Here is a 25532-nt window from a genome sequence, read left to right as displayed (position 1 = left end):
TCATTATTCACGTTAAGAGGTTTTCCCCCTGCTTTCAGCTCCTGTGGAACAAGAAGTAACTTTTAGTCTACTGTACTTGTGGGACCTTTGGGAATTCCTAGCTGTACTTAAAAAGACTCCAGCCCTCAGTGCCCTTACTCTTCGCTTTATTGCCCTATCTATTCCTATAGCCTTGGTTTGATAGGGAAACATGTTTCTCTGAGAGCAAACAGAGGACAAGGAAGGTGACTGTCCTTGTCAGCTTGCAGTTTTCACTACCCATTGTCCTGTCGGGCCAGACCATATTCAGAACATTCTAGTTTGACGGCACTTCTGTATCCCTGCTGTGGATCCTAAGCATCCACACTTGGTTCCTGTTTTGTCCTCTTCTGAATTTTTATCAGGCCAGGCAAAGGCCTAGCAACCCAGCAGTGCAGATCAGTTGGCAAAACCAGCAGCAAGAACTTCTCCGCCACCTCTTTGCTTACGTAGGAGAGGAAGAGAAAACCACTGTCTCTTGCATCAGCTAAAGATGGGTAGATTGCTTATACTCTCCTCCCAAAAGAGTCCCCTCCCTCGGCTCACTGTGGGCAGGGCTGACCAGAAATCGTCTGACGAGGTAAAGGGGACTGTAAGCAGATATGTTCTCCTGCTGTCTGCAGACTTAATGCATCACTTTGTGTTCTAGTCATTCCTCTTCAACTGTTACTTTGCAACAACAGGCATAGGAAATTATGCTATGAGGAAAAACAAGTTAAAGTGAGATCAGGAAGTAATTTTGTTATTTGGAGATCTGGGGCCTTGGCACAGATTGTTTATAATTTCCATGTCTTCTGTGCAGAATCTTTGTGGTACTGAAGGAGATGCAATAGAAATGAGATGGGGCTGCTTTACCTGTAGAACAAACACTACATTTCATATAAAAAGGTTAATCTCTAAATCAGTACTTGCAGTAGGCCATGCACTGTATTAAATACTGATAGGTCCATTCTAGAGAATGGAGATGTGAAAGAACAAGACTGTTCCCTGACTTTTTTCAAATTATAAAAATTATAATTTTTTAGTTCCAAAATATTCCTGAATATGCATTTCTAGAGTAGTTGAAACTACTAAAACTTAACTTTAATAATCATGTTTCTGCATTTTATTGTTTCAAAGGATCATTCAAACTATCTTATCCGTTCTATTATAGACAAAATAGTGTTTTACTTTCCAAGAAGATAGAGATATAATTTCAAATTGAATCATACCATTTAGGAGAGCTGCATATACATTAACAAAATTAAAAAGCTAGGAGTGTGATCTTTAGGAGGTGTACAGTGCTGGGATTATGACAGGAGGAGCAAAGATGGGGTCTTGCCATCACAGGTGGCCCACTGGTTTGCTAATTGAGGAAACTGATCTAAGCATACACCTCACTAGACACCTGAGAATCCAGATGCTCCACTTGGAGGCAAAGGAATGGAGTGAGGAGGATTTCAGTTCAGCTCACACTTTGAGACGTAAGCAATCACCTGCTACCAGCCTTCTCTATTTCTGGGTCACTTAAGTTGCCAACTTCCTCAGCTGGTACTGAATTGTAGTAACAAGGTTCCTGGATTTACTACTTCAAGTGCAGTCATAAACTTGCTTTTAGGAGTCTTCCTGGGTAAAAAGTGGTAAAATAACACAGCCAAATACATTACAAGCTACAGGTTCTAGTGATTTTTGCTTTGGCACTTGAAGTAGAGCTGTGTGACTTCTAAGTACGTCCTACATCAGCACTCTGGAAGACTCCTGACAGCTATGCTAACAGTGGAAGCCTTCCATATTTGTTGTGGGATCAGAAAACTAACTCAAAAACCAAACAGTTCTTTCTACCTTTTAATTCATTTCAAGGGATGTCTGTTGAACAAGGGCTCAGCAACCAAAGGTAGGCAGTTTCTGTCCTGTTCTGATTGCAGTCTGTGTATTCCTAAAAATTAGGTAAATCTTCTCAAACTTGGTTTGACAAAATATAAGCTACAGAGACTGTAGAGTGTCTTCACAGGCTTTGAGGGCTCTTAGTCTTAAAAAAAAAAAAAAAAAAAAAAACCAGCCCAAAAATAAAACTCATATGACTGCTTCTGGATATCCTTTCTGAAATTTTAGTTTTTTCTTATACTAATCTCCAGTTCTAATAGGCAATTGTAAATCATCTGACATAAACCAGCTTACAATATATTTCAGACATTATGCAGTATTTTGCTAATATATAACAGTCTTTCTGCAGGAACAGTCACCAACAGCAATGCTGAAAATGGATACAAACTGAATGGTATGGATGAAGTTAAACCATCTAAAACTGTTTAATCAAAATCTTTATCTCAATGGTATGAAATATCAGTATATTCTTCAGGAACTCATGAGCCAGCTGGTGTTATTAATATGTAACTACTACATGGGCTATCAACTTCTACTAGCCAGTCTCTAATTCCTAGAAATTCCTTTATGCCAGTCATTACCGCCTAATTAGAGCCCACAAGAAACGAACTGATGAGCCAGGGAAGTTCCATAGTATTGCATGCACAGGTGCATATTATGTAGTGTTGCCGGATACAGGGAGCTTAGTTGTTGGTTAGTGAGGCTTTTACAAAAATGCTTTTGTAGTTGTCTTTAAGGGCTAGTGGTTTATTGGCAGTTATTTCACCCATGGATCACCAGACTCTTATTCAGATCCAAGACTGCAGATTTTTCCCTTTTCTTTTGTTTCACAGGACTATGAGTTCACTCTAAAGATGTAGTTTGGGAGGGAAAGACCTGATTTTTGCTGAAAACACATAACTGTGAGAATCAAACCAAAGCCATTTAACTATGCAACTTTATTTAAAAAAAAAAATCCCTGGAATACAAATTACATACTAATGTTTCAAGGTCCGTAATTTATTTTTCTAATCTCTTAGACATTCTCTTTGGTTTCACATAAAGGGAAAAGGTCACGATTGGAATTTTTTTCTAATCTTGGACCATTAGGACAAATATTATATCCAGTATCTGGGTTCAAAACCTGATCTGTTTAGCTGTTACTGGGATCTTTTTTAAAAGGACTTGATTTCAGTCACTTTTCCTATACTGTTTTGTAGTGGTTTACTATGTAAAATGAAAGGTATTTGGAAAAATGCTGCTGCAATTTAATTTATACTACATGGAGGAGAAGCTGGATTTAGTTTGAGATTTTGCAAAATGCTTTGTCTATATACTACGTAATCTATTAAGCAGATGCGGTCCCGTATGTTAATGCAGTATTTGAGACTTGAAACACAAGTGGCAAAAGATAGCTTAGGGACAATAGCTTAGACAAGCAAATTGCTTGTCATCATTTGCTTTTCTGTAACCAGGTCGCTCCCCCCGCCCCCCCTTCCCCGCTAAATCTCTCCAGAAAGCTGGATTTTGTGTTAACGTGGGTGTGTCTAGATTTCACCTCCTTAGGAGGAAACCTCTCCTCCTTCCTCCTCCCCCGAAAGGCGGGAGCGTGTGGTTGGGGTGCGCATGGTGCCATCAATCCCCCATTTTTCTCTTCAAGGGCGTTAGCGACACCCCTTCCGCTCCCCCCCCCCCGCCCTTTTTTCCCTCCCCACAAGAAGTTTTTTCCCTCACGGGCACCTTCTTTTCCCGAAGGGGAATCGAAGAGCATCTCCCTCCCGCACCCCGCCGCTCCTCCTCCTCCTCTTCCTCCTGCTGCTGCGGGGCAGAGGCCGCCCCCTCCCACCTCAGCCCTGCAGCGGTTTTCTCCCGGCCCCGCCCCTTTCTCACTGCGCCGCCATCCCCGAGCGGAGGCTGAGGGCGGCGGGGAGGAAGGGACCTGGGCTGGCGGAGGGATAACCGGGTGCCGCACACAGACCGAAGCGGAGGGATCCATACGCTGGAACCGCCCGTCGGCGCGGGAGGGAACGGAGGGAGGGAGTGATGCGGTACGGCCGGGCTGGCTGAGGAGAGGTGGCCGTTATTTGGGAGAAGAGGGTGGGAAGGGGAGCTGGTGCAGCGGAGGGGTGGTGGCAGAGCGGCAGACGAACAGCTGGACCCTGGTTTTAGGGTTGAGGAGAGGATCGCGGGGCGCCGGGAGCTGGGGGGTGGAGGGGGCTGAGGGGAGGGGACGGCACGGCACGGCACGGCCAGCGCGGGGGAAGGGCGAGGTTGTGGGGTGAGGCGGCGGCGTGTGCCGGTCCTGTCCCTGTGCTGCGTGGTAGTTCAGTGGAAAAGGGAAGGGGTTGGAAAAGGGAACTGATTTAAAATAGCCTCCCATCCCTGCTGGGGGCTGCCTGCGCCGTTGTGGGGGTGCAGAGGGGTTCTCTTGTCTGCAGAAGCAGCCTGGGGGGCTTAGCTGTGAGGGGGGTGGGGGTCTCTGCCCCGCTCCTTCGCCTCCCCTCCTTTGGGTTTTGTTTTTTTTTTTTTTTCTTTGAGGGGGTGGGAAAGGAGCAGGATGAGCTTGCAGAGTTTTACTGGAATTTCTCCTTCCTTTCTGAGGAGCTGCCGCTGCTGAAGCAGATTTTTCTTTCTTTTTTTGTTTTTTTTTTTTGTCTGATGCAGAATCGCAGTAGCTAGGCAGCCTCCCTCTTTGCTTTCCTTCCTTCCTTGTATGTAGGAAGGGAGAGACATCAATGGAAAGGCTGAAATACGCATAGATGGACTTTCAAATGCATATTTTTATTGAAAGAGGAAGATAAATCCCAACTGCCAGCGCACTGACTTCTGTTGCTGTGGCATTGCTTGGTAAAAATGGGGTTCACTTACTCCAGCTAAATCCTCGGAGCATCTCAGAGAGTTACTGCAGTGAAGGACTTCTCGTCTTTTTGCATCGGAGGAGCTATATTGATGTTAACCATTTTTTCGTAAAATGGAGAACGAAATATTCACACCCCTTTTGGAGCAGTTCATGTCTAGCCCTCTTGTCACCTGGGTAAGCATTCATCTTTTTCCTCACACGTTATTAATTTATTTGCTTATTGTTCGAAGATAAATGCCTTGCGGCAGACAATGAGGTGGAGTTAGTGTCACGGTGGTGATGATTATGTTTTAGGTTAAGACATTTGGACCGTTAGCTGGAGGAAATGGGACCAATCTGGAAGAATATGTGGCGCTAGTGGATGGCGTGTTTCTGAACGAAGTCATGCTGCAAATGTAAGTGTGTGCACGTTGTGCCTTGGGCTTATTTTTTTCTGTTGTTTTATTTCTCTTGCATGTTTTGCTCTTTTATGAAAGCTCTTTTTCCCCTCCATATTGACCCTGGTAGATTTCTTTCTTTTATACTTGAAGGAGTCACGTGGTCAGTTAAGAGACTTCAGAGTGTAGCAGATACTCTACAGTTTAGTTTCAATGTGATGTATTTGCAGGATGTATAGTGTAATACAGGCTGAATCATGAGATACAGAACTTACTGGAAAATTGGATGACTGTAAATAGCTTCTCAGATTTCCACTGAGAAGCGTAAAGGTTCATTCTATTTCAAGTCACGCTCATAAACAATATTTTGAATAAATTTGCCCATACAAGAAAAAGCTTTTAATACGTATCTTAGATCACATGACCTACAACTTAAGGATCATACACAAGTCACATAATGTTGTTTACTGAGCGAATGGACCATCCTTTAACTCCTTCTGCTTTATTTTTTACAATTCCAAATTAAAGCCCGTAGCAGCTATGCAGCAAAGCTGAAATTTTAATTGAGTATAGAATGTTTTCTGGCTATGAACCGCTGAAGAAACGTTTTATAAATTGTTTATTGAAAACTCTGATTGTTAGAAAAAATTCTAAATAGCAACTTTTTGTTAATCATAGTTTTGACTGGAAGGTTGCCCACTACTGTAATGCTAGAGTAACACTTTTGCCGAGTGTCTAGCAATACAATCACAAAAATGTTACCACTGGGAAAAATTTCTCCCTACCTTTTCTTTTTTCCCCACTGATATTTTAAGCTTTACAGAGAAATAAATCTTTTGTTTGTATAGGTATGAAAAAATGTAGGCTTATGGGTGGCTGGACAGATACATCAGCACGTGAGCAGCTTGCGATGACAGCTGTTCCTCAGGAACACTGCTCAGTGATGGGCATCCTTTTACTCTGTTTCTAGTTTTTACTCATATTTAGTACTTTAAAAGTTTTTAGTGTTGGTATTCAGCTTGTATAACTAATCTGTGTTAAAAGGTCTACATGTTACTGAGTTTAAGGTTGAATTTGCGTCCTTTTGAAACTACTGTTTGTCACCAACTTCTGTGAATTCCAAGTATTTATTTCTGTAATACTGAGAAACACAGAAAACTTAGTGGAATTGAATTTACTGAAAAAAATCTTGAGCATATTTCTGGCATATTTTAATAAGAATTTTAAGTGACATGTCCACCGAAGCATACTGTATTTTACAATTTTTTTTCTTGGACTAGGTATAAATTAAGTAGCTAGTCAGTTATGACCATGCATTTAATATGTGGAGCTTCTATTTGGTAAAAATGTTTGACAGCTGGAAGGCAGATTTAGTGTTGGAACTGGAACAAGGTGATTTTGAAGAATATAATGTTGAAATTAAACTTTCTCAGCAAGTTTCTGGAATGCTAACTATATAAAATCGTATCTGATACGTGATGTGGGAGTACATATATGTGAAATGGAAAGCTGCAGAGAGGGAACATTCTTACACTTAAGGCACCGTGTGTGGAATTTGGCTTTGACTTTGTATGTGCATCTTTGATGCCATACCGTGATTACTGTGGTTTACTTTAGAGGAGTTGTGTATGTATGTATAAAAAACCACACATGGGAGATGTAAACTTAAACTCGTGCGGTAGCCAGAACAATTAAAAACTGCTTTAAAATAGAGGTATGTGTAAAAGGACTGGTGTACAGATAAAATTCATCTTACAAATTTATTTTACACCGGAGGCTGTATTTTATTTAAAATACATTTTTTGGGGACTGAAATGTGTTATGATTGATTACTGCTTAGAATTGAAATTGAAGTTTACAGAACTGTATTCTTATTTTGGAGGGGTTTTATTTGTTTTGGGTTTTTTGCCAGGATTGAAAGAAGAAAAAATGTTTCATGTTTTGCAGACAGAGTCTATCTCTGGTGAAGTCACTGTGGAAACTGTGTTAGCTTTTATTCCTGTTCACTTTACATATCCACCTATTAAACATGGATCTTCATTTGCAAAAATATTTAAAAGATGCAGCCCCAACTAATCATCAATATTACTTATTTTCAGTATTTCCATTTTATTAGTATTTCTCTTTTTCCCCCCTTCAGTCTTAATTACCATATGTTGAGGAAATGTGGCAGAAAAAATTGTCATGTGACTTCAGAAGCAAAATATTTTTCTTTGGAATGTTTTATTTCTTTTAACGTTCTCAATGACTGACTTCATGTGAGAAGTAGAGATCTGTGGTTAGGAGCTGTGGCACTCTTAGAAGCTGTAGAGAAATGGTGTTCTTGCAGGAGTCACCAGGAGTGCTGTTTGTAGAAATATGCAGGAAGCACCACTAGAAGATGATTTTTTTTTCCTTGAGTTCTGTTATGTTGTGCTTACTATTTACACTCGTTTTGAGTTATCTAAGGCTGTCAGTACTTTGGTGTCAGCTTGATGTGGGGGTGTTGTAGGTCGGTTCCTGTGGTTGGAAAGTCATTGCAGCATGAGATGCTTCAAAGGGTGTTAAAAGTATGAACAAGTGGAGGCTGTTAGAGGTGCTGCTTCATATATTATTTAATACTTAATTTATATTTGCCAAATGTTGAAAAAACAAATGCTGCGACCATAAAAGTATTAATATTGGATTAGGCATGGTTTGTAAACAGTTACACAGTCAAAAAAAGTGGCTTTGTTACTTAGAGAAGGGGTTTTGTTCAGTTAAAATAGAGTTAATCCTGCCTGCCGTCAGCTACAAGTGAGAGTTTGTCAGTGTGGCATTTGTTTCTCCTTGAGCTTGTCTAGCCCATATTTGTTTTCAGCAATTGGAATGATTCAGACAGGCAAAAGAGATGTCAGCATTGGAATAGTTGCAGGATAATGGTACCGACATGGTTGGGTTTTATCAGCATTGGGTTTATTAGTACCTCCTACATGAAAGAGAATAACTCATAACATTCCTTGTATGGCTTTTGCTTTTGCCTTTTTGGCTGTTTTAGTACATGTGAAAATTACACAGATTCCGTGCAGGGTCCAGTTACATCTGAAGAGCTCTTCCCCTGCTGGAGATGCTGCAGGCCAATTTTATTATTTTTAAAATATTATTTTATTTTTAATTTAGGAGAGTTCCAGTGTTACAATATTAGCTCCTAACTTGAGAGAATGTCTCTCATTTCCTGTTTAAATTTGGGTCCAGTTCTTCAAAAGTATTTGGTTACCTGCCGTCTGCTGGGGTCAGTCAGTTAGAAACCCATCTGTCTTTCTAAATCTGAGCCTTTATCTTTGTGTTCTTTGATACAAAAAGGGGTCATGCTTCTTGGAAATAAATCAGAATGCGAGAGATCACTGCAGTGGTGTTCTGCTGTGGCAGGGAGGTGGAGGAACGTACCAAGAATACTTCATATCTTTACCTCTATATCATAATACTAACGTTATGAAGTACTCATATACTTGAAATATGTTGTGTATACTACTAAAATAAATAGAATGGTATAATTCAATGGATCAGTCACCTCTTGCACATCTAGGTGCCATTACAGTAAAATAATACTTAGTTGTCCTAGAGATATTTTTCCAGAACTTGACTAATACCTCTTTTTTTAATCTTAGTATTGTGCTGTTTACATACTCTTCTGATCCAAAAAGATCAAGATATTCTTACAGAAACACTGATTTTCTGAGTGGTTTTTATTTTCATTTCTGATAGGTCTTGTTCTTGGGTGTCCATTAATTGAATTCCAGTAGGGTTGTGCAAGAGATGCTGAAGGTCTTGTAGTATGAAATGTGGTTCCTAAATTGACATGTCTTACTAGTTTCTTTGAATAAAAATAGATAGCTCCAAGTAATTACAGGATTGGGACTTGCATTATATTTAGCACCACCATTAATATTTGGTCAAGTAACAAAGACTTGAAACTGTATTTAGTTTTAAGGGTTTTATTTTACTATGCTTTGTATTTGTGGAAATGGATCTGTTTTAAAGGAACTATTGGGCAAATATTGGATGCAGAATCAGTAGTGTATAGAACCAGACTCTGAAACTGAGTTAACTTAATCCACAGTTTGGAGAACCGTCTGCTTTCATCACGGTGTTTTATTCATAACTTTTCTTAATTGAATATGTTAATCGATACTATCCATATCAGTTGTTGCATCCAGACATGCTGAAAACTGCTTCAAAGGATGAAGTTTCTTATTGTGCTTCTGTTTTTCTCCCTTTTGCTGTTCTCCCACTGTTTTTTACTAACTGGATCCACATGCAGGCTTTTCACCCCCATAGAATTTTCCAGGTAGACTGGCTAAGCGTTTCCTTCCGCCAGTCTGGTGGTATGTGCCTAGAATGTGACGACTGCTTCATTGACTCCATTTCTGAGCTCTTAGTCTTTAGTTGTATGCTTTTTTCCAAACAGTTGAGCTTGCCAGCCCATACTTCTGGCTTGCCTATATCTTTCCCTGAAAACTGGACTCCGTCTCTAGTGCTTGAGCCAGCTGCCTGGCTCTGTAAAAGAGTGCAGGAACATGCGCTCCCATCCAATTAACTCTTTCTTGCAAAGAAGACCAAATAGCAAGAGGCAGCTTCAGCCAGGTTCTGGCTGGGTGGGGAAATGGAAAAAAGTTTTGTGGAAAATTAAATTGGTGAGTTTGGCAGTAAAATATGAGCATGTATTCTAGAAAAAAAGTCAAACACTGTGAAGTCTGCGCCTTTCTCCCTTTCTTGAAGCGAATGGATCTTGAAGCGAATGGAGCTTTTCAGACGTGCTCTGTCAGGCTTACACAGATGTAGGGTAGGTGTCACTCTGGTGGTTGGTGAAAGTTGTTGCTCTTACAAGTGGTTCTGCAGCAGTAGGGCCCAGGTTTTTCTTCAGGAAAGATTAATTTATAACACTTAGTTTTTTTCAAAATAAACAAATTCTTCAATAAATAGTTCAGTAGAATGTGCACTGTGGCCAAGATCGTTGGAATTAAAACCTTTTGATTACGAAAAAGGAAAAGGTAGTTCTTATATCATAATTATGATTAATTTTAGACTTGAATATCTGCCTGCAGTGAGCTCTGAACTGGGCAAATGAGGCAGACTTAGGCTGATACCTGCACTTCTGAGGTGCTTTGGTAGCTGAAGGGAAGAAAATGTGCGTTGAACATGGAATGCTTAGTGTTTGATCTTTGCTTATATTTCTGTTTCACTATATGTTTTATGCTTTTGTACCCTTTTCCGCAGTTGACATCCACTTTCCTTCATGCTGTTTACTCTGGTTTATTTCCGTGCAGTAAACTATTCTGAGGTTCACTCTTGTTTCTTGCAGTATTTTCAAGATTAAGAAGTAAATAGTTTAATCTTCCTCTGCATGTATACATCCACTTCTTCGTTCTCCTCTTCACATGTGATCTTTAGTATCTATCTTTGACTCTGTGTTCTTTTGGTAGTGTACTACTTATCCCATCCTTAGTCTAGGCTAGTAGCTGGGTCCAGGGAGTAAAAGATCAGTTAAAAACGTTTCTTAATAAGATACAGAGGTTATCATTTGAGTTCTCTACCGGTTCCATAAATAGCAATCTTAGTTGAAAGATCTAAAATCAAATGAACCCATTTCAGCATTGAAAATGTTCTGGCAAGGAGGCAACATATATTCACTATGGCTTTCCAGTTTTATTTTCAGAGTATTTTGCATTTCACTCACAATTTACATGCTGTTTCAAAGCTCGCTATAAAAGTAATTAATTAAACTTAGTACTAGCTTTCCAGGCTTATATTTTAGGTGTTTCATTGTCAGGTGGGTAAGAGTGTACTGTCAAACAGTTTCCTTCTGTAATTTAGCTCAGTTAAGTATATGTCAAGACTCATGTATACTACTGCATTGAAGACTACAGGGCAGAGATGCCTGAGCGAGGTGATGGAGGAGACAGAGCCACAGAGCACTGCAGTGTTGCTGAATACAGCTCCCCTTACACGAGGCAGTCAGCTTTGGCTGAAGCCACAGGACCACGTGGGGAATGCCACGAGTGGAACTTTGACCCAGAGGAAGACATCTCCCGGTTTTGTGCTAGTGGCTGTGCTGTGCGCTTCAGGGGTGATCGCTGAGTGGATCACCTAAGTGTCATTTGCCCTTAGCAGCACCTAACATTGAGGCTGTGTGAGCTTTCCAGTTCCAGTTATGGCTGGCTGTAATATTTCTGTTTGCAGGGCTGACTTTGCTCTTCACCTGCCTCTGCTTCTGTGCTGCCACGGTCCTGGCTCCCTGTGTTTTAAGGAAAGGCAATACACAACTTGTTTTCCTCTAATTTTTGTACCAGAAAGGTTGGTTTGTCCAAGTGGCTGAGTTGCCTTGAGTCACCCTACAGTGTTGCCATATTTCTTGATAGTATAGCAGCAATCAATTCCAAAGTTTTAGGCTAGCTAAAAATATCTTAGCTGGGCTCATCAGCTTGCATCTTTCACTCGCAATGCTGTGTTTCTTCAGTTTTCATGGCTAGTTTGGGGATCTCTAAACCACAAATCTTTGCAAGGTATCGCTGTGCTCTAATCTTTTTTTCAAAAACTAGTTTAGTTAACTGGCAAATTAGTTGCCAAATCAAGGACATCATAATCCTGTGCTAAATTTGAGAAGCTTACTTCTAGATTTTTCCTCATTTGTTCTTTAAAGAAGGGACTTTCTAGCTTTGTGTTCTTTTGTATGTTCCTCTTATTTTTGGTTCCTCCTCCTTTTTTTCTAAACTAAATACCAATTTGTTGCCTTCCTCATCTTTCATACTGCACCACTTTTCCCTATGTAGCAATTATTTAGAGATCAAGATGTGTTTTCAAAATGCTGCTTTGTTAGAGCACATAACCTCAGTGGTCAGAGATTATTTGATAATAATTCTGTGGGAGTCTCCATTTGTTTGTTTGCTTTGCTTTAGAGAATCCTGTATTTATGCCTTAAGATGCTCCAAAGAGGCATGGCCTCTTAAGCAGTTGTTATCAAGCAGTATTTACAAAATGCGCCCCCTTTGTTTCATTGGACTAATTGATGTTAAGGCAATGAATCAAAGCAAGGCTACTACTGCTTGACCCAGACTCGGTTGGTGTGCTTTCCCATGAGCCTACTCTGAGGAAAAAGCAAAAATTACCTTAAGTTGTATTTTTGGATTGGGAAATAGTAAGGGATGAACTTGTAAGTGGCTTGTATTATATTCCCAACTGTTGAGTGAATCTTTGAATCTGTGTTGCACATTTAGATGCACTTGAAAATTTCCTTCCTTCTCTATAGTGATAGGAGGTAGAGTCCACTTAGGTTTATTACAAAATTTTATCTTATTTTAAGCTGTATGGAGACACTTGCTCTGGGTTTTGTTTGTATGGTATCTTTGTTTTTTTTTAAATAAACCCTTGAGCAAAAAATGTCTGGTGTAATTTCCTGGTAGCTTGGGAATATACTTGCTGTGTATTTATTGTGTACAGCAGACAAAAATAATACAGATACAAGCTGATGTATGATAGGATGTCGACAAATGTCATAGGTACAAAGTGCTGGTTTGCATCTTAGCAAGGATATTAATATTAATCTTTGAAGATGAAAAGAATGCACTTCTTTACAGGCCTTTATATATGCTTATCTTGTAGCTTTGTGTAGTTAACAGGGGCAAGGTCCTTCATGTACTGCTCTATTTAAATCAGTAGGGGATAGTACATGCATCCACGTGTGTGCCAAATTTGTAGCACATTTCAGTTAGTGTGCTGAAGCAGTGAAGTTGCTCACGGGGATAAAATTTTTACAAGAAATGTAGCTTGTTTTCTTTGGCAATCCCTTTACGTCCAGGAGCCTTGTGTTTGCATTTGTCTCATTCTCTGTACTGTTGCAGCTTCCTGTCTGTGATCACAGCTTTCTGACCCTGGTCAGTTACAGGGAGGTGTTAATCACCACATCGAATATTTTTCAGTTAGGCTGTTAATTATTGGACCGAATAGATCTTAAAAGTTGAACTTGTTTGGAAAGTAAAAAATCTTGACCCTGAGAGGGAAAATAACACACGGTGCTAAAAGTAGAAAGCAAAACTTCAGTATCCATTATTCTCAGTACTTTGTTTCTGGGGTATGTCCATATTCTTTCTTGTGTGTCCGTTGTAAGCTGTATGCTCTTGCATCCTCTTGCTGCCTTTTTGTTTTATTTTAATTTGGAAAGTGGTATAGTGCAAGTACTACAGTAGTCTAATTCTAACTTTTAAAACAATATTTGCTTAGGCCTTTTGCAATTAAAAACCAAAGACAACCCTAAATCAAACACAACCTCAAAAAAAAAAAAAAACCAACAAACCCAAACCAAGAAGACTCTTGTAAGATGTTTAGATGTGTTGAAGTAGTGAAGTATGTTTGTCAGACTTTCTGGTTCTCATGTTTGCTCAAAATAAGTTTTGTTTGTCAACTTGTTTCTTCTAGGTATTCTCAATTATTTAATACTCAGAAGCAGGAGAGTCTATTTTGCGTGACAATATTAAGAGTTCTGTGATGCTCTGAATCCTATAGATTTTCCTTTCCATCAGTGAAACTTTTTGATTTGGTGGAAGTCAGCTTACATTTTGCTAGCTGTGGAGCAGAGGATGCTCCCTGTCCTCACAGATTGTTGTGAGGAGCTCACCCGGGTAACTCCTGGGTATTTTCAGTCTTTGGCAGAAAGCTTTTTTTTTTTTAAACATAGTACCTTTTTGTGTGATAGGAAAAGAGTACATCTGATAGTCAAGTTCAAACAACAGTAGTAGAGTTGTTTCCTACTGTGTGATGATAAAGACAGCTGTCGCTCTGTAAGCTTGGGAGTTACGGACTTTTAGGAGGTGTTAATTCAGGGATAGAAGTGTATGCTTAGTAAATGACAGGGTAACTGTTTTATTTCCTCTCTTATTTTCTCCTACATTTTGCTTATCTGCCTGCATCTTCCTTATTACTACTAAGGAAAAGAGAAAGGACAAAAGAAATCTAGGTTGTTCTGGTCTCTGGTTTATTAAAACCCTGGAAGGGAGAAATTAAAGATCAGTCACCAGACTTCTTGAACATACTATGATTTTTGTCTGGCTGTATGCACGCTCACGTGTAAACCTGCGAGCATACAGATGTGAGGGGATGCTCTTCATGCAAATAATACCACTTACAGTGGGACTACCCGGTAGTGTAGTTGAGCAGAGCGGCCCTGAGGTTGTGAGGTGCAGCAGGTTCATATTGGTGGAGAAGGGAGAGACAGGGTTACCTGGCACAAAGGCTTGTGGCACTGCTTCAGATACAGCTATTCTAGCACGCTTCAACCACGAGTAATTAGGCAGTTCCTCTGCTGTGTGTGCCAACAAGAGAGCTTAGGCACTGCGCAGCTACCCTGTGAGTAGTTCAGCCTGGTAAGATGCTGTAGAGCTAAGGCAGGGAGTAGAAAGGCTGCATATGCTCGGTATCTACTCATATATTGTTGGCAGTGTTCCCTGTGATCCCCACCAGCCAGTCGATTTGTTGGAGGCCACTTGGTTATGTGTGTTGTTTTTTTTTTTTTAAATAGGCACAGGGCTTCAGCCTCCTAATAGCTTGTGATGTTGGACATAATCCCAGTAAAACGGGGTTTTGTGCAAGGTCCAGAAGGCTTATGACGTTAGACCTGCTTCTAAAGCTCACATTAGCATGAAGCAAAAAAACTTTGATAGAACTTTTGAAATTTTGGCATATAAAGTCAATCTTTGCCAAGTGCAGAGTTTGGAAAGTGTCCTTAAATTGGGATATTAATACACACCTTGCTTTGTGGTGAAGGCTATCTCAGCATTTGTAATATCATCTTTAGATGTTTGAGCAGATGTCTGCAGAACTACCTGAACATTTTAAGTGTATGTTGATTGCTGCTCAGACAGTATTGCCTCAAAGGTTTTACAAGTAAGAGGGAGATTGTTGTAAGTGCCTGCTAAAAAGGCAAGGAAGAGCAGTTAGTATAAATCACGCAATTTGTTTGCTTATTGCAAGTTAGGATTAGAGCATCCTTTTACTGGCTCCTACATAAGCACTCAAAGATAAAATGCCTAAGCAGGAATCGAAAGTGAACGCTTGAGGAACTCCAGAGTGTACATCCCTTGTGTCTTCAGCAAGCCAGACTGCGGCTCTCCAGCTGTAATAGTCATGTGTGCATTGTGTAATATCACTGGGCCATCACATCGTTCGATATCATCAATACATTGCAGCCTTAGGGCTTGCATGTTTTGCGTGGTGCTCTTCAAGAGGTTGAAGGATTTTATGGCCATCTGTTTTTCAGATAAGAATGTGCCGAGTTAGTTCTCTGCACACTTCAACAGTGGACAGTCTGTCTCATGAATTATTCTTTAGGGAAGTCATCCATTTCTATCAATGCAGAAATGGGGATGAATATGTGCCAGAGGTATAGAAAAGGAGTTAAGATTTTTTCTGTATCTTTTTTTGATAGATTTAGCATGGAAATACTTTTTGGCAGCAAAAATTGATCATACTGATAGATGCAGGAGGCGTTTGAAGTGTGCCATCTTGTACCAACATTTCTGGAACGTGCATGATCACAAGGTTCAGCTACTGACAATGTTGTACTTCAGAATCTTCTTTCCTTCTCAAAGAATACCCTTTTTTTTTTTTGATACTGTGACTCCTGCAGGCCAACCCTTTGACTGTCACTGATGATTTTAAAACTGATTCAACAGTACACTGGTGAAGGCTGGTGCTCCTTTTGTCCCATATGCAGACATGCTTCCGGTAGCTTCATTGCCTCAGTGTACTGCTTTGTCTGGTGTTGCCTCAAATGTTTAAAAGCAAATCAGAGATTATCAGTTATTCTCCAGTGAAGGCCCTGGTTTTATTTTAACTTTCACAGTAAAAGGACCCTGCTGTATTAAATTTCTTTGTAAAATACATTCTGTACCTGTTTTTTATTTTCTTGCTAATAGTAAATAACGGAAATGCTGCTTTGTTATTTGGAATCTATAAAAAAATTCTGATATCAGTAATTATTTAAATATTTGGTGGAGAGCAAGAGTGAGTCTCAATATTCCAATTAAAGGGACTTTGCAAAACTTATAACTTTGTTAATAAAGCAACACTTATGTGTAAAAGTGAATGCTGTGCTACTGTAAGCTAAAACACAAAGTAACGGTCAATATTTATTACCCTTTGAGATGTACACTTGAGTAGTATTTTTTCCAAAGTGCTTGTTTCAGCAATTCACTGTACTTAACAAATACATTCAAACAACAATATATTTAACATTAGTGTGCATTATAATACTAGACTTAATCATTAAGTACCATCAAGGAACAGATGGCAAGAGAGGACACAACTGCTTTGCAGTCTGCATAGATTTAAGCATGAAGCCATTAAGCTATCGCATTCCCATTTCTGATACATTTTGGTCAATGAAAAATTAAAGACACGTAATCCCTGATTATCTGAAGCCTCAATCTGTAATTCATGACAGTGGTAGTATTTCAAAATCACTGAAGTTCTTTCAGTAATCAGTAGTTTCAAACTAATGCATTATTGGGGTAGATGCTCTTGTCTGGTTTTATTGCTATTGAAATTAATGTATCTTGTCATAAGTAGGTTGCTCTTAAATGTTAAATTGCTTAAGGGTATCTTTTACTGCTCTGCTTCCTATTGACTTCTAGACAGATTTGCCCTATTTTACTAGGCTATTTGCCACTGAAGCAGTTCAGTATCTCCACCTAATAAAAGGAGCAATTCAGAGTTCGGAGCATGTATTGCCTTAAAAATGTTTCTAGTGTGAGTAGCACAGTAGCCACTAGAATCTTACGTTTTTAAAAAGACTTTTTTTAAAGCTATCTTTTACAAAGGTCTATTGTAGAACTGATTATTTTCTCAAAATTATTTCATTTGCATCTTTTTGTATTCCCAACAGCATGTACTAGTTTATCAGTGGTATCGGACCAAATGTATTCTAGCGAGCAGAAGCGTTCAGTGTTACTAAAAATGTAATTATAAAAAACAATTTTTCTTGGTCATAAAGATTAAACAATTCAACAGACGAATACAAGTAATTTATTAAAATCTGTAGTAAATAAATCAGTTTACCTTTTTTTTGCAACTAAAAGATGCATGCTTTTGAAAGCAATACAGATTTTGGTGATTTAGGTTTAGAATTTTATCTTTCTGTATGAAAAATACTTAGATATTATATTTAATTTGTTTTTCTCATTAGTTATTTCAAATGCTTGGTAAGAAAATTAGTATTTTTATTCCTGGCTTGGACCAGTCTGACAAAATACAATACAACTTATAATGGAAACTGTGTAGCAAACATCATGTTATGTTAGTTGAGAGGAAGGAGTTAAGACATCAATATTTAAGAAGAGGGACTATATTGGCTAAGTGAAGATTATTTAAAATGATGTTTTGTGGATTAAGGAGGCTACTGAGCTTTAAAGTTGGAGGCTTTGAGAGAATGAGGCCTGGTGGTCAGTATTGGGAGTGAAGGTGAGTTTATTTTTTAAAATAATCAATCTCCTGCTGAAGGACCTAATCGCATTTCTCTTGGTACCAGTGCATGGTGCAAGAAGTGGTCTGTCAGGCATGTTCTTTGATGTTCAGTACACCTTGCAAGTTACAACTGACAGTTCAAACATACTCCGAAAGCTAGAAATGAGTGACTGCAGGTTAGGGAGCGCTGGTAAATACAAACACTGAAGGATTCTTCTACCAGGTGGCCTCTATTTTAAATGTTTATGTTTCAACATTTGGGTCATTTTAGTAGGTAGCCTATTATTCTGTGTTTATAAAGTATAATCATTTAATGACACAATGTGGTTAGAAAGATTGAAATTGCTGTAGTATAGAGGTGAAGTCCTGTTTGCACTGGAAGGTACTGAGAGCAGGTTTTCACTCTGGGAGAACTTAGAAACAAATTTTTTCGAAGTGAAGGTCATCCTAGTCATTGTTGACATGTATTGATTAAGAGTGTCAAAGACAACGTATCTTCCTTGTTTAAAGAGTAATGAACCAATATGACAATCTTCACAAAAAAGTGACGTCAAAGAAATAAAACTTCCTACTAGCTATAGTGAGTTATTGAGACTACGTGTTTAATTACATTAAAATGATTTTTAGAGATTTGTAGTGTTAGTACTGATACTTAGTAGTAACTTAATTTTATTGATCCTCAAGAGCAAGGGGTTAAACTTCCTGTTACTGTAATCTAAAGTTCTGCTGAAAAATGTTAAGGGAGCTTTGGGTTTTGGGTTGGGCCTGTTGCCATAATCTTTTGGGAAAACTTAAGATTATTACAGTAAGTTTATTCTGTACACCAGGTTGTCCTGAGCCTGACATTCTGATTTTAATTGATAGTCTGCATTAGCAGAGAATTATATAACTGGACTGTTTTTTCAAGTGTTAAAGATACACTTCCAGAGCACATCTGTGGCCCAAGTTTTCCTATCAAAATTCACCATCTCAGTAAACCACTGACTGCAATTCATGCCCCCCCCCCCCCCCCCCCCCCAAAGTCAAATGCTTTCTGTTTTAAGATACAGGAATGAATTATTTTGACCCAACGCTATCTAACTTTTATCAAAAAAGAAGCCTGGAATTTCCGTAAAATGTAAGGAATTTGTGTCAGCCACCGAGTTGGTCTTGGTAGATGAAGATATGCACAACATTATTTATATTTATATGCGGGGGGAGATATACATTGGGTGAATTGGTGGAAATAAAGGAATGTTATTTTACTTTCAACAGTAGTTGAAAGATTAAAAAAATCTTTGATATGCATCAACATTAACTTTGGCACAAAGCTAACACCACAGAATTTCTCGTTATCTTTGTTAATGCACAATTTGGTAGAGTTGATCCATACGCTGTTGGATTTCTAAGGATTAAGATGGAGAAGATGAAACATAAGAATGATTTGCTGTAGTACTCTGTTGGTGAGCGTCTGCTAAAGTGTTCTGCAAGTGCTCAGATTCCATTAGTATCTGTTAATGCATTTTTTGAGAGATGCAAGTTATTTTTTTTGTACTATGAGGAGAAATGCTGGTATTCAGGAGCAAAGTCCAGGTATGAGTATAATGATACCCTACAATTCCTGATCTTCTGATTTAAAAAAATTATTTTCATATTGTCAAATCAAACACAAAGCTCACGTGCTGTATCTTGGTGTGTGCCAGTCCCAGTAGGGAAGTATTGTCCTGCAAACCATGAAGATGGCAGTGGTGACAAAGGTGTGGAACTAAGAATTCGTGTCCTAAGGAATCTTGGGCTCTAAATGTTTTTGTGGTGTGGTGTTTGTGTTTTGGTTTGTTTTTTTTCCCCCCTCCTCCTCCACACAGATATCCTTGGCACTGATTGTTGCTGCTGTTGTTTGGGAATTTGTTACTCTGTTAATTTCCAATTTGTAGTATTGGGATAGTAACAATTTGTCTTAAAAGTGTGTAAAGATTTATTTTTACATACCATTATGAAGACATAGTGCTATGCAAATGTTAAAGGTTTTGTTCTTGCAAGATCTGTCTGAATTTTCTAGTACAGCTTTTGAAAATAGAAAGTATAAAGCCTGAGCTTTTCTGACATTTGTGTTTTGAATTCTTGTGGTTGCACACTCATTTTGTGTTGATACTAAAATAAGAGCTATTACAATATCCAGGAAACTCTAGTGCCCTCTGTTTTGAGTGCTCTAAAGGGGGAGAGTCATCTAAAATGTATGGCTGTAGAAATGCTGCTGAAGATGATGAAAAAGCCTGGAGATAATCCGATAGTCATTAAGATTAAAGATGAAGATTAAGGGCCCAAATCGGCCTTTTCGAGATATGAATGTAGAAATAGGAGACTTCAGCTGATCTCTGTATGCCATGAGGTCAGCAGGATTTATCCTGGATTTTCTCTTCTGATTTTAACAAAGTTGAATGAATTCTGTTTGGAAAGGAGTTCAGTTCTGCACATCTGCAGAGCATAATCATTTTTAGCCTGTTTAGTTCCTTTTGCAGCTACAGGTTGGCTGAATTGATAAAAGCAAGGTGACATCTTAGTCACATGGTTTTGGTGAATATATTCTAAAATGTACTTTAATTGTTGATAGTATTTTTAGGAACATAGTGATGAGCATTTAGGAATGAGGCAATTACTCCGTAAGAATCTGTATTCTAATTTTCCTAGGTTTGTGTTCATGTATATGAGAAAAAAGATGCTATGTTTCCTGCTTTTCTTTTAAAAAAGACTGTGTTGGAGATGCATTTTATATATGAACTGACTTCCTTTCCCAGCAATGTTTTTTTTCTATGTTATTTCTATTCATTCTTACAAGCCAGGAGATTCTGATAGCAATAAACTGAAGAAAAGACATAAATACATCTTTAAAAAATTTTAATGTGCTAAAATCAAGGAAAGCTGTAAAAGACAGATAAGTTTGTTTAGGTAACTTAGACAAAATTTACATATTTTTCATTTATAGTAACACTCATACAAAGATCAGTGAAACTACCAAAGTGATAAATTGCATGAAAGTAGCTCATGATATTACTATGTTTGGTGGAGTAGAGGGAATAGCTCATTTGGGAGGTGTTGGTTGTTTAAACTTACACATTACAGTTGGAGTATTTGTGTAGAAATGTGCAAATTGGATGTATGTCAATGATCTTATAGACTGCTTGCATGTAGTTCCTTTAGATAAAATATATCTATCTGTTCTGTATGATGCCTATTCTTCTGGTGTCATCTGCACAGTCAGTGCATCCTGATGCATCTGATGCCCGTCAGTGGCATCTGGCTTTCAGGTTGCGAGTCCTAGGTGTGCTGCTAAGGTCCTGCTGACCTGTAACCTGCTCCATTCAGTCTCCTTCTAAAGAACTCTGCAGGAATGAATATGCTGCGTGATGGTTATGCTTTTTGATAGGCAGTTCCTATTCTCTGGGTGCAGATGTAGCTCTGTGGCACCTGGCAATACAGAATGCCCAAGTAATTGAGGGAGGGCCTGTGATGAGGCTTTGCATGCTGCTTAGAACCCAGGTGGTTCATCTGTGGAAAAGGTATACATACAGACCCTCCCTGAAGTGTGAATCTAGTAATGGAAGCATCATCTCTACCATGCACAGAATAACTACCTCTCTTTTAGACAACACTTGCACTAAAAATGGAAGAATTAGGGGGGTTTTGGCAATGGTATTTCTTTTTTTCCCCTCAGTATTTGGTTGTGTCCACTACAATATTCAGGTCAGTTCAGTATTACGGCAAGTTACTCTTTCTGCATTTGATTCCTTGAAGGTAATCCTTTGCCTGTACATGTTACTGAATTCCGTTATACTGTTGTCACACCACTTTTGCACTTAATCAGGATCATTCTCAATTGTCAGTGTTCTTTGAAGATTATTTTTTTCTGTTTCTCCCAATTTTTGCCAATGGCAGTTCTGGTAAGTATATTTGTATTCCATTGTCTAAATAATTAATGACAATGTTGACTAAAACCAAACCCAGCAGGCACACACCCTTGCAGGGACCTCCAGTTTGACAATGAGAAGTTGGTAGTTTCTTGTCTGAGTGCAGTATTCCATCCAGCTGCACATTTATCTGACAATAATATCATTAAACAATACAATATCATTAAATATAAAAAGTTGTGTTGTGCAACTGTATCAAGTATCTTTGTAAAAGTTAAGAAACTTCACATTGGCCATCTCTCATGAATTCCGTAAGCCTTTTACAGGGTGTTGTGGGGGAGTTGCCTTGGTTCTGCATTGTTTCCCTTTAAAAATCACAATGAGTGGTTGTCATGCTGTCTTGTATGTGGTTAATAACTTGGTGTGTTACGAGGTATTGAAAAACAGTGACTCATCTGTGTTGTCTCAGATCCTTTCTACTTTTCGGAGGACAAAGGGATTGATTTCCTTTCTGAAGCCAAGATAAACCAGAAAAAAAACTGGTAATATGAGACTACATGACACAAACTCCAGTTAATAATCGTGGTGTTAACAGATTTCAATCATCTGTAAATAAATCTAAAGTAATTTAGTGCGTGTTAGCGTGATATATTCCATATTCTTCATTGTTCTAAAAGTGACAACTTACTATCATGAGACACAAAACCAGAATGTAAAATAGCATCATATAGTTTTTCAGTGTATAGACATTCATTAATGTAGCTAGTCTGAATTCTGTTATTCGAAATAGTCTGCATCAGCAAGAATGATTCCTGATGTCTGCAGTGTGTGCTGGAATATTTACATTATGGCTGTGTCCTGTGTTCTGTATCGCTTCAGGGATGGGGCTGCTGGTAGTGAAGTGCAGAGCCATGCAAACTTTCTTCTTCTATTCATCCTTTGGTAATTGTGATGGGTGCTCCCAGTTACATGCTGCATTAATAGCCAAAAAGGGTGCTAATCTGACTAGCTGGATCAGAGATAGATGATTCGTTATTTTTTTTCTGCCTTTGGCAGTCATTTCCACAACTGCTTATTTACTGGTAGAGGGGCAAAAAAAGACATGGTAACCAAGACAAGAAGCTTTTACGCTGGTACATTAACTATGTAATTTGTTATACAGAGAGCTTTAAAGATTAATGATCAGTGTGTTTAATTTCTTCTTTTTCTTTTTTTTTTTTAGTAATCCCAAGTCTGCTAGTCAGAGGATAAACAAAAAAGTAAACAATGATGCGTCATTAAGGATTCAAAATTTGTCTATTTTGGTGAAACAAATAAAAACTTATTATCAGGTCAGTAATTGGTTTTTGTATCATGTTTTGCCTAGAATTGTTTCTAAGTATTCTTTTATAGTTTTGCCTTTAAGGGGAACAATAAGATTAATACTTTGAGATATTGTATGGATGGCTGTTGGTTTATTTGGAAATCTGGTCAAATTTTTCATCACAAATTACAGGTATAGTAGTAGTCTGGAAATGTGTATGTGAATGATATGTTTATATAATAGATATTCTGCATCTTTGCTCATATAGTACATTAAGCACTATTGGTTGGTATTATCTGAATTGAGGTGAGTTTTGTGCCTGTGAGAAATTATCAAATATGCACTTACCTTTATCAACAGAATCTTCGTAAGAAAAAATGTGATAAAATTTATTGGGTTTAGAATTAGTTTGATTTTTTTTTTCAGGAAGAAAAAATCAGTGAGGTAGTAACATTCAAATGGGATTTCACAGTAAATGCAGTGGTTATCTAATTTAGAGCTGTAAAATAGCCATTTAATTTTGTGTTTTGTGTGATAGGTAAGTGCTGGTACTATGCCTGCTAGATGCAGAGCCTGGGTAGAGTGGTGTACGCATGGACACACTATAGTAGGACACTGCAGATATCACCAGAGTCCCTTATAGTGCGTCTTGTAGTGCCCTTCCACAATTCCCTGCACCTTTCTGCCAGGAGAGTCCAGATCTGGGAGAAAATCTCCTTTGATCGCCCTCTTACAGTGAGTGCATCATGACAGAGCCTGTACTGTTGTATGCTTTTCCTCATGTGTGCACACATAGTGTATGTTCTCAAAAACTTCCAAGTGCAGTGAAAATTCCCAGCTGTCGCTTACTGCAGTGGTTAAACACTGTGCATCTTTCTGTCTAGCACTTTGTGCATACGCAGACTTCCCATCATTCTTTATTTAGCAGCCACTACCTGTGAGTATAAGTGATACCTGCTAAGACCCATATGCTTTTCCATTTCCTGATGGTGGTCGTTTTCGACCAGGCATTAGTGTTTCACAACTGGTGCAACAGAAGGCACAAATACTGACAGGATTATCTTTATTTGAATACAAAGCATTCCCTGTGCTGCTTTGGCTGTACAGCATCAGGCAGAATTACTTGCGTGCAGGTAGCTTACCTTTGAATGGTTCAGGATAATGATTGTTGCGTCAAACCTTTGTGTTAGAAATAATTTACTACATCTTTTTAAAAATATTCTTCAATAAACTTTAAAATCAGTCACCATGCCTTTCATGGTTCAAGTTTGTCCTGTGTAAGTGTAAGCTATAGAGAACTTTTTCCCCCCAGTCTCTCAGGCTTCTAGTCTTGTGAGATGCCAGCCTCTTCAGATAGTGCAAGTGAGAAAACTTATAAACATTACAAGTCTGGCATTTTAGTAAGAGTAAAGGCATTTAGTCGCCAAACTGGAACACTTGTTTGAATTTAAAATTGCTTTTTTCAAGTGTTGGTGTTCACTCAGCTATGCTCACATGCATGCAGGGCGCTTTATGCACTGTGTTAGTTGATTGGGGTTGGAGACAAGTGTTAAAGGATGGACTGTAGTCTTTGTTTCCTCTTAAACTTAGTGCAGCCTGGCAGCTGGAGTTTTCCCACAGCGCATGCATGGGTTAGCAAGGTAGCATGTAAACTAATTTTCAAAAAGTGGTCAGTTTAGTTCCTGTCACCTGTGAAATCACCCAAGGCAGAAAAGCTAGTGCTTGACGGATGCCTTGGAATCAATCTGAGAGGCCCCTCATAGCCTGGGGTATGCCTGGCGTAGGAACGAGGGCTCACACCTGAGCGCTTCAGGCCCAGCTGTCTATACAGGCATCGTGCTTGGTATATGTTCTGTACAGGATGCCTGAGATCTGAAGATAATGGAACATGGAAAATAATCACTGTATTGAGGTACGAGATTGATTAATGTCTGGAATATTACAGTAGGAATAAGATGGATACGAGGATTTTTAATTTTTAGCATTACGTTATCCTAACTTTTAGAACTCTGTTGTGAGCTTGTCCATGCTAGTTTATTCCATGTGCTTTTATAATGTCTGTGGAAAACTTTCAGTTTAGCAAATAATTGCATCAGTGTTGTATATGTTGTCAAAAAAACTGCACTGATAGACTGTAACATTTAAAATTAAAATGTTATGTTAGCTTATACACGTTTTCTGGTTCCTGAGTCATCGTTGTGCTTCTCTGTAATTAAAATTGCATCTCATTTTTCCAGTGAAGCTGCTTTACTCCTTTTGAGTATCACCAAACTCTTACTAGGTACCAAACCAGTCTTTTGAGCCTATCCATTTCCTGGCAGTGTAAGAGTGTGGAATTGTTCTCAGCAGCTGATTCAGGAGAACTCATCCCCCTATAAGATTTGTTGGGCTTGGGAGGCTTAATACAGTGAGCTTCCATGACTCCAGTGGGTGCCCTGTCAGCCTCATTTGACCGATGATATGTGAGTCTTTAATGAAATAAATACGAATAAACTCTAAAAGTCTGTACAAGCAAGGCAGAATTTTGTAAATAGGCTTAGTCTATTTTTTCAGGTTAAACTACAGCTAAAAGAAACACATGAATTTTGGGACACACGAGTTCCAATGTCAGATTTTTAGTAGAAGCAGTCATTTCAAAAGTAAACACAGATTGAGAGCAGTTGCACCAAGCTTACTGATGAAGTTCACACCATGTGACACAAAAGGTGGTAGACGTCTTTGGAGCACGATAGAGGTGTTATAAGAAAAGAGGTGATACTGTCACTAGTCCATAGAGG

General features: G+C 38.7%; 1 protein-coding gene across 13 annotated transcripts in view; it reads left to right on the top strand.

The window, feature by feature from the left end:
• The first annotated feature begins 3753 nt into the window (after positions 1-3753).
• The window catches only part of CCDC88A (coiled-coil domain containing 88A), a 76343-nt gene continuing 54564 nt past the window's right edge, over positions 3754-25532 (top strand). For 12 of the 13 annotated variants that reach the window (XM_075088127.1, XM_075088128.1, XM_075088126.1 and 9 more), the window contains exons 1-4: positions 3754-3908; positions 4525-4894; positions 5015-5115; positions 22675-22783. In XM_075088127.1, coding sequence (XP_074944228.1) covers positions 4832-4894; positions 5015-5115; positions 22675-22783 — 273 coding nt within the window. In that variant the 5' untranslated portion in view covers positions 3754-3908; positions 4525-4831. Of the gene's footprint in view, positions 3934-4524; positions 4895-5014; positions 5116-22674; positions 22784-25532 lie in introns of all 13 variants that reach the window. The other variant, XM_075088116.1, reaches the window with a different exon arrangement.

Source organism: Phalacrocorax aristotelis, chromosome 3 (assembly GCF_949628215.1).
Source record: "Phalacrocorax aristotelis chromosome 3, bGulAri2.1, whole genome shotgun sequence".
NCBI lineage: Eukaryota > Metazoa > Chordata > Aves > Suliformes > Phalacrocoracidae > Phalacrocorax > Phalacrocorax aristotelis.
The sequence above is the reverse complement of the archived record's forward strand: the minus strand, read 5'-3'. Positions and strand labels throughout refer to the sequence as shown.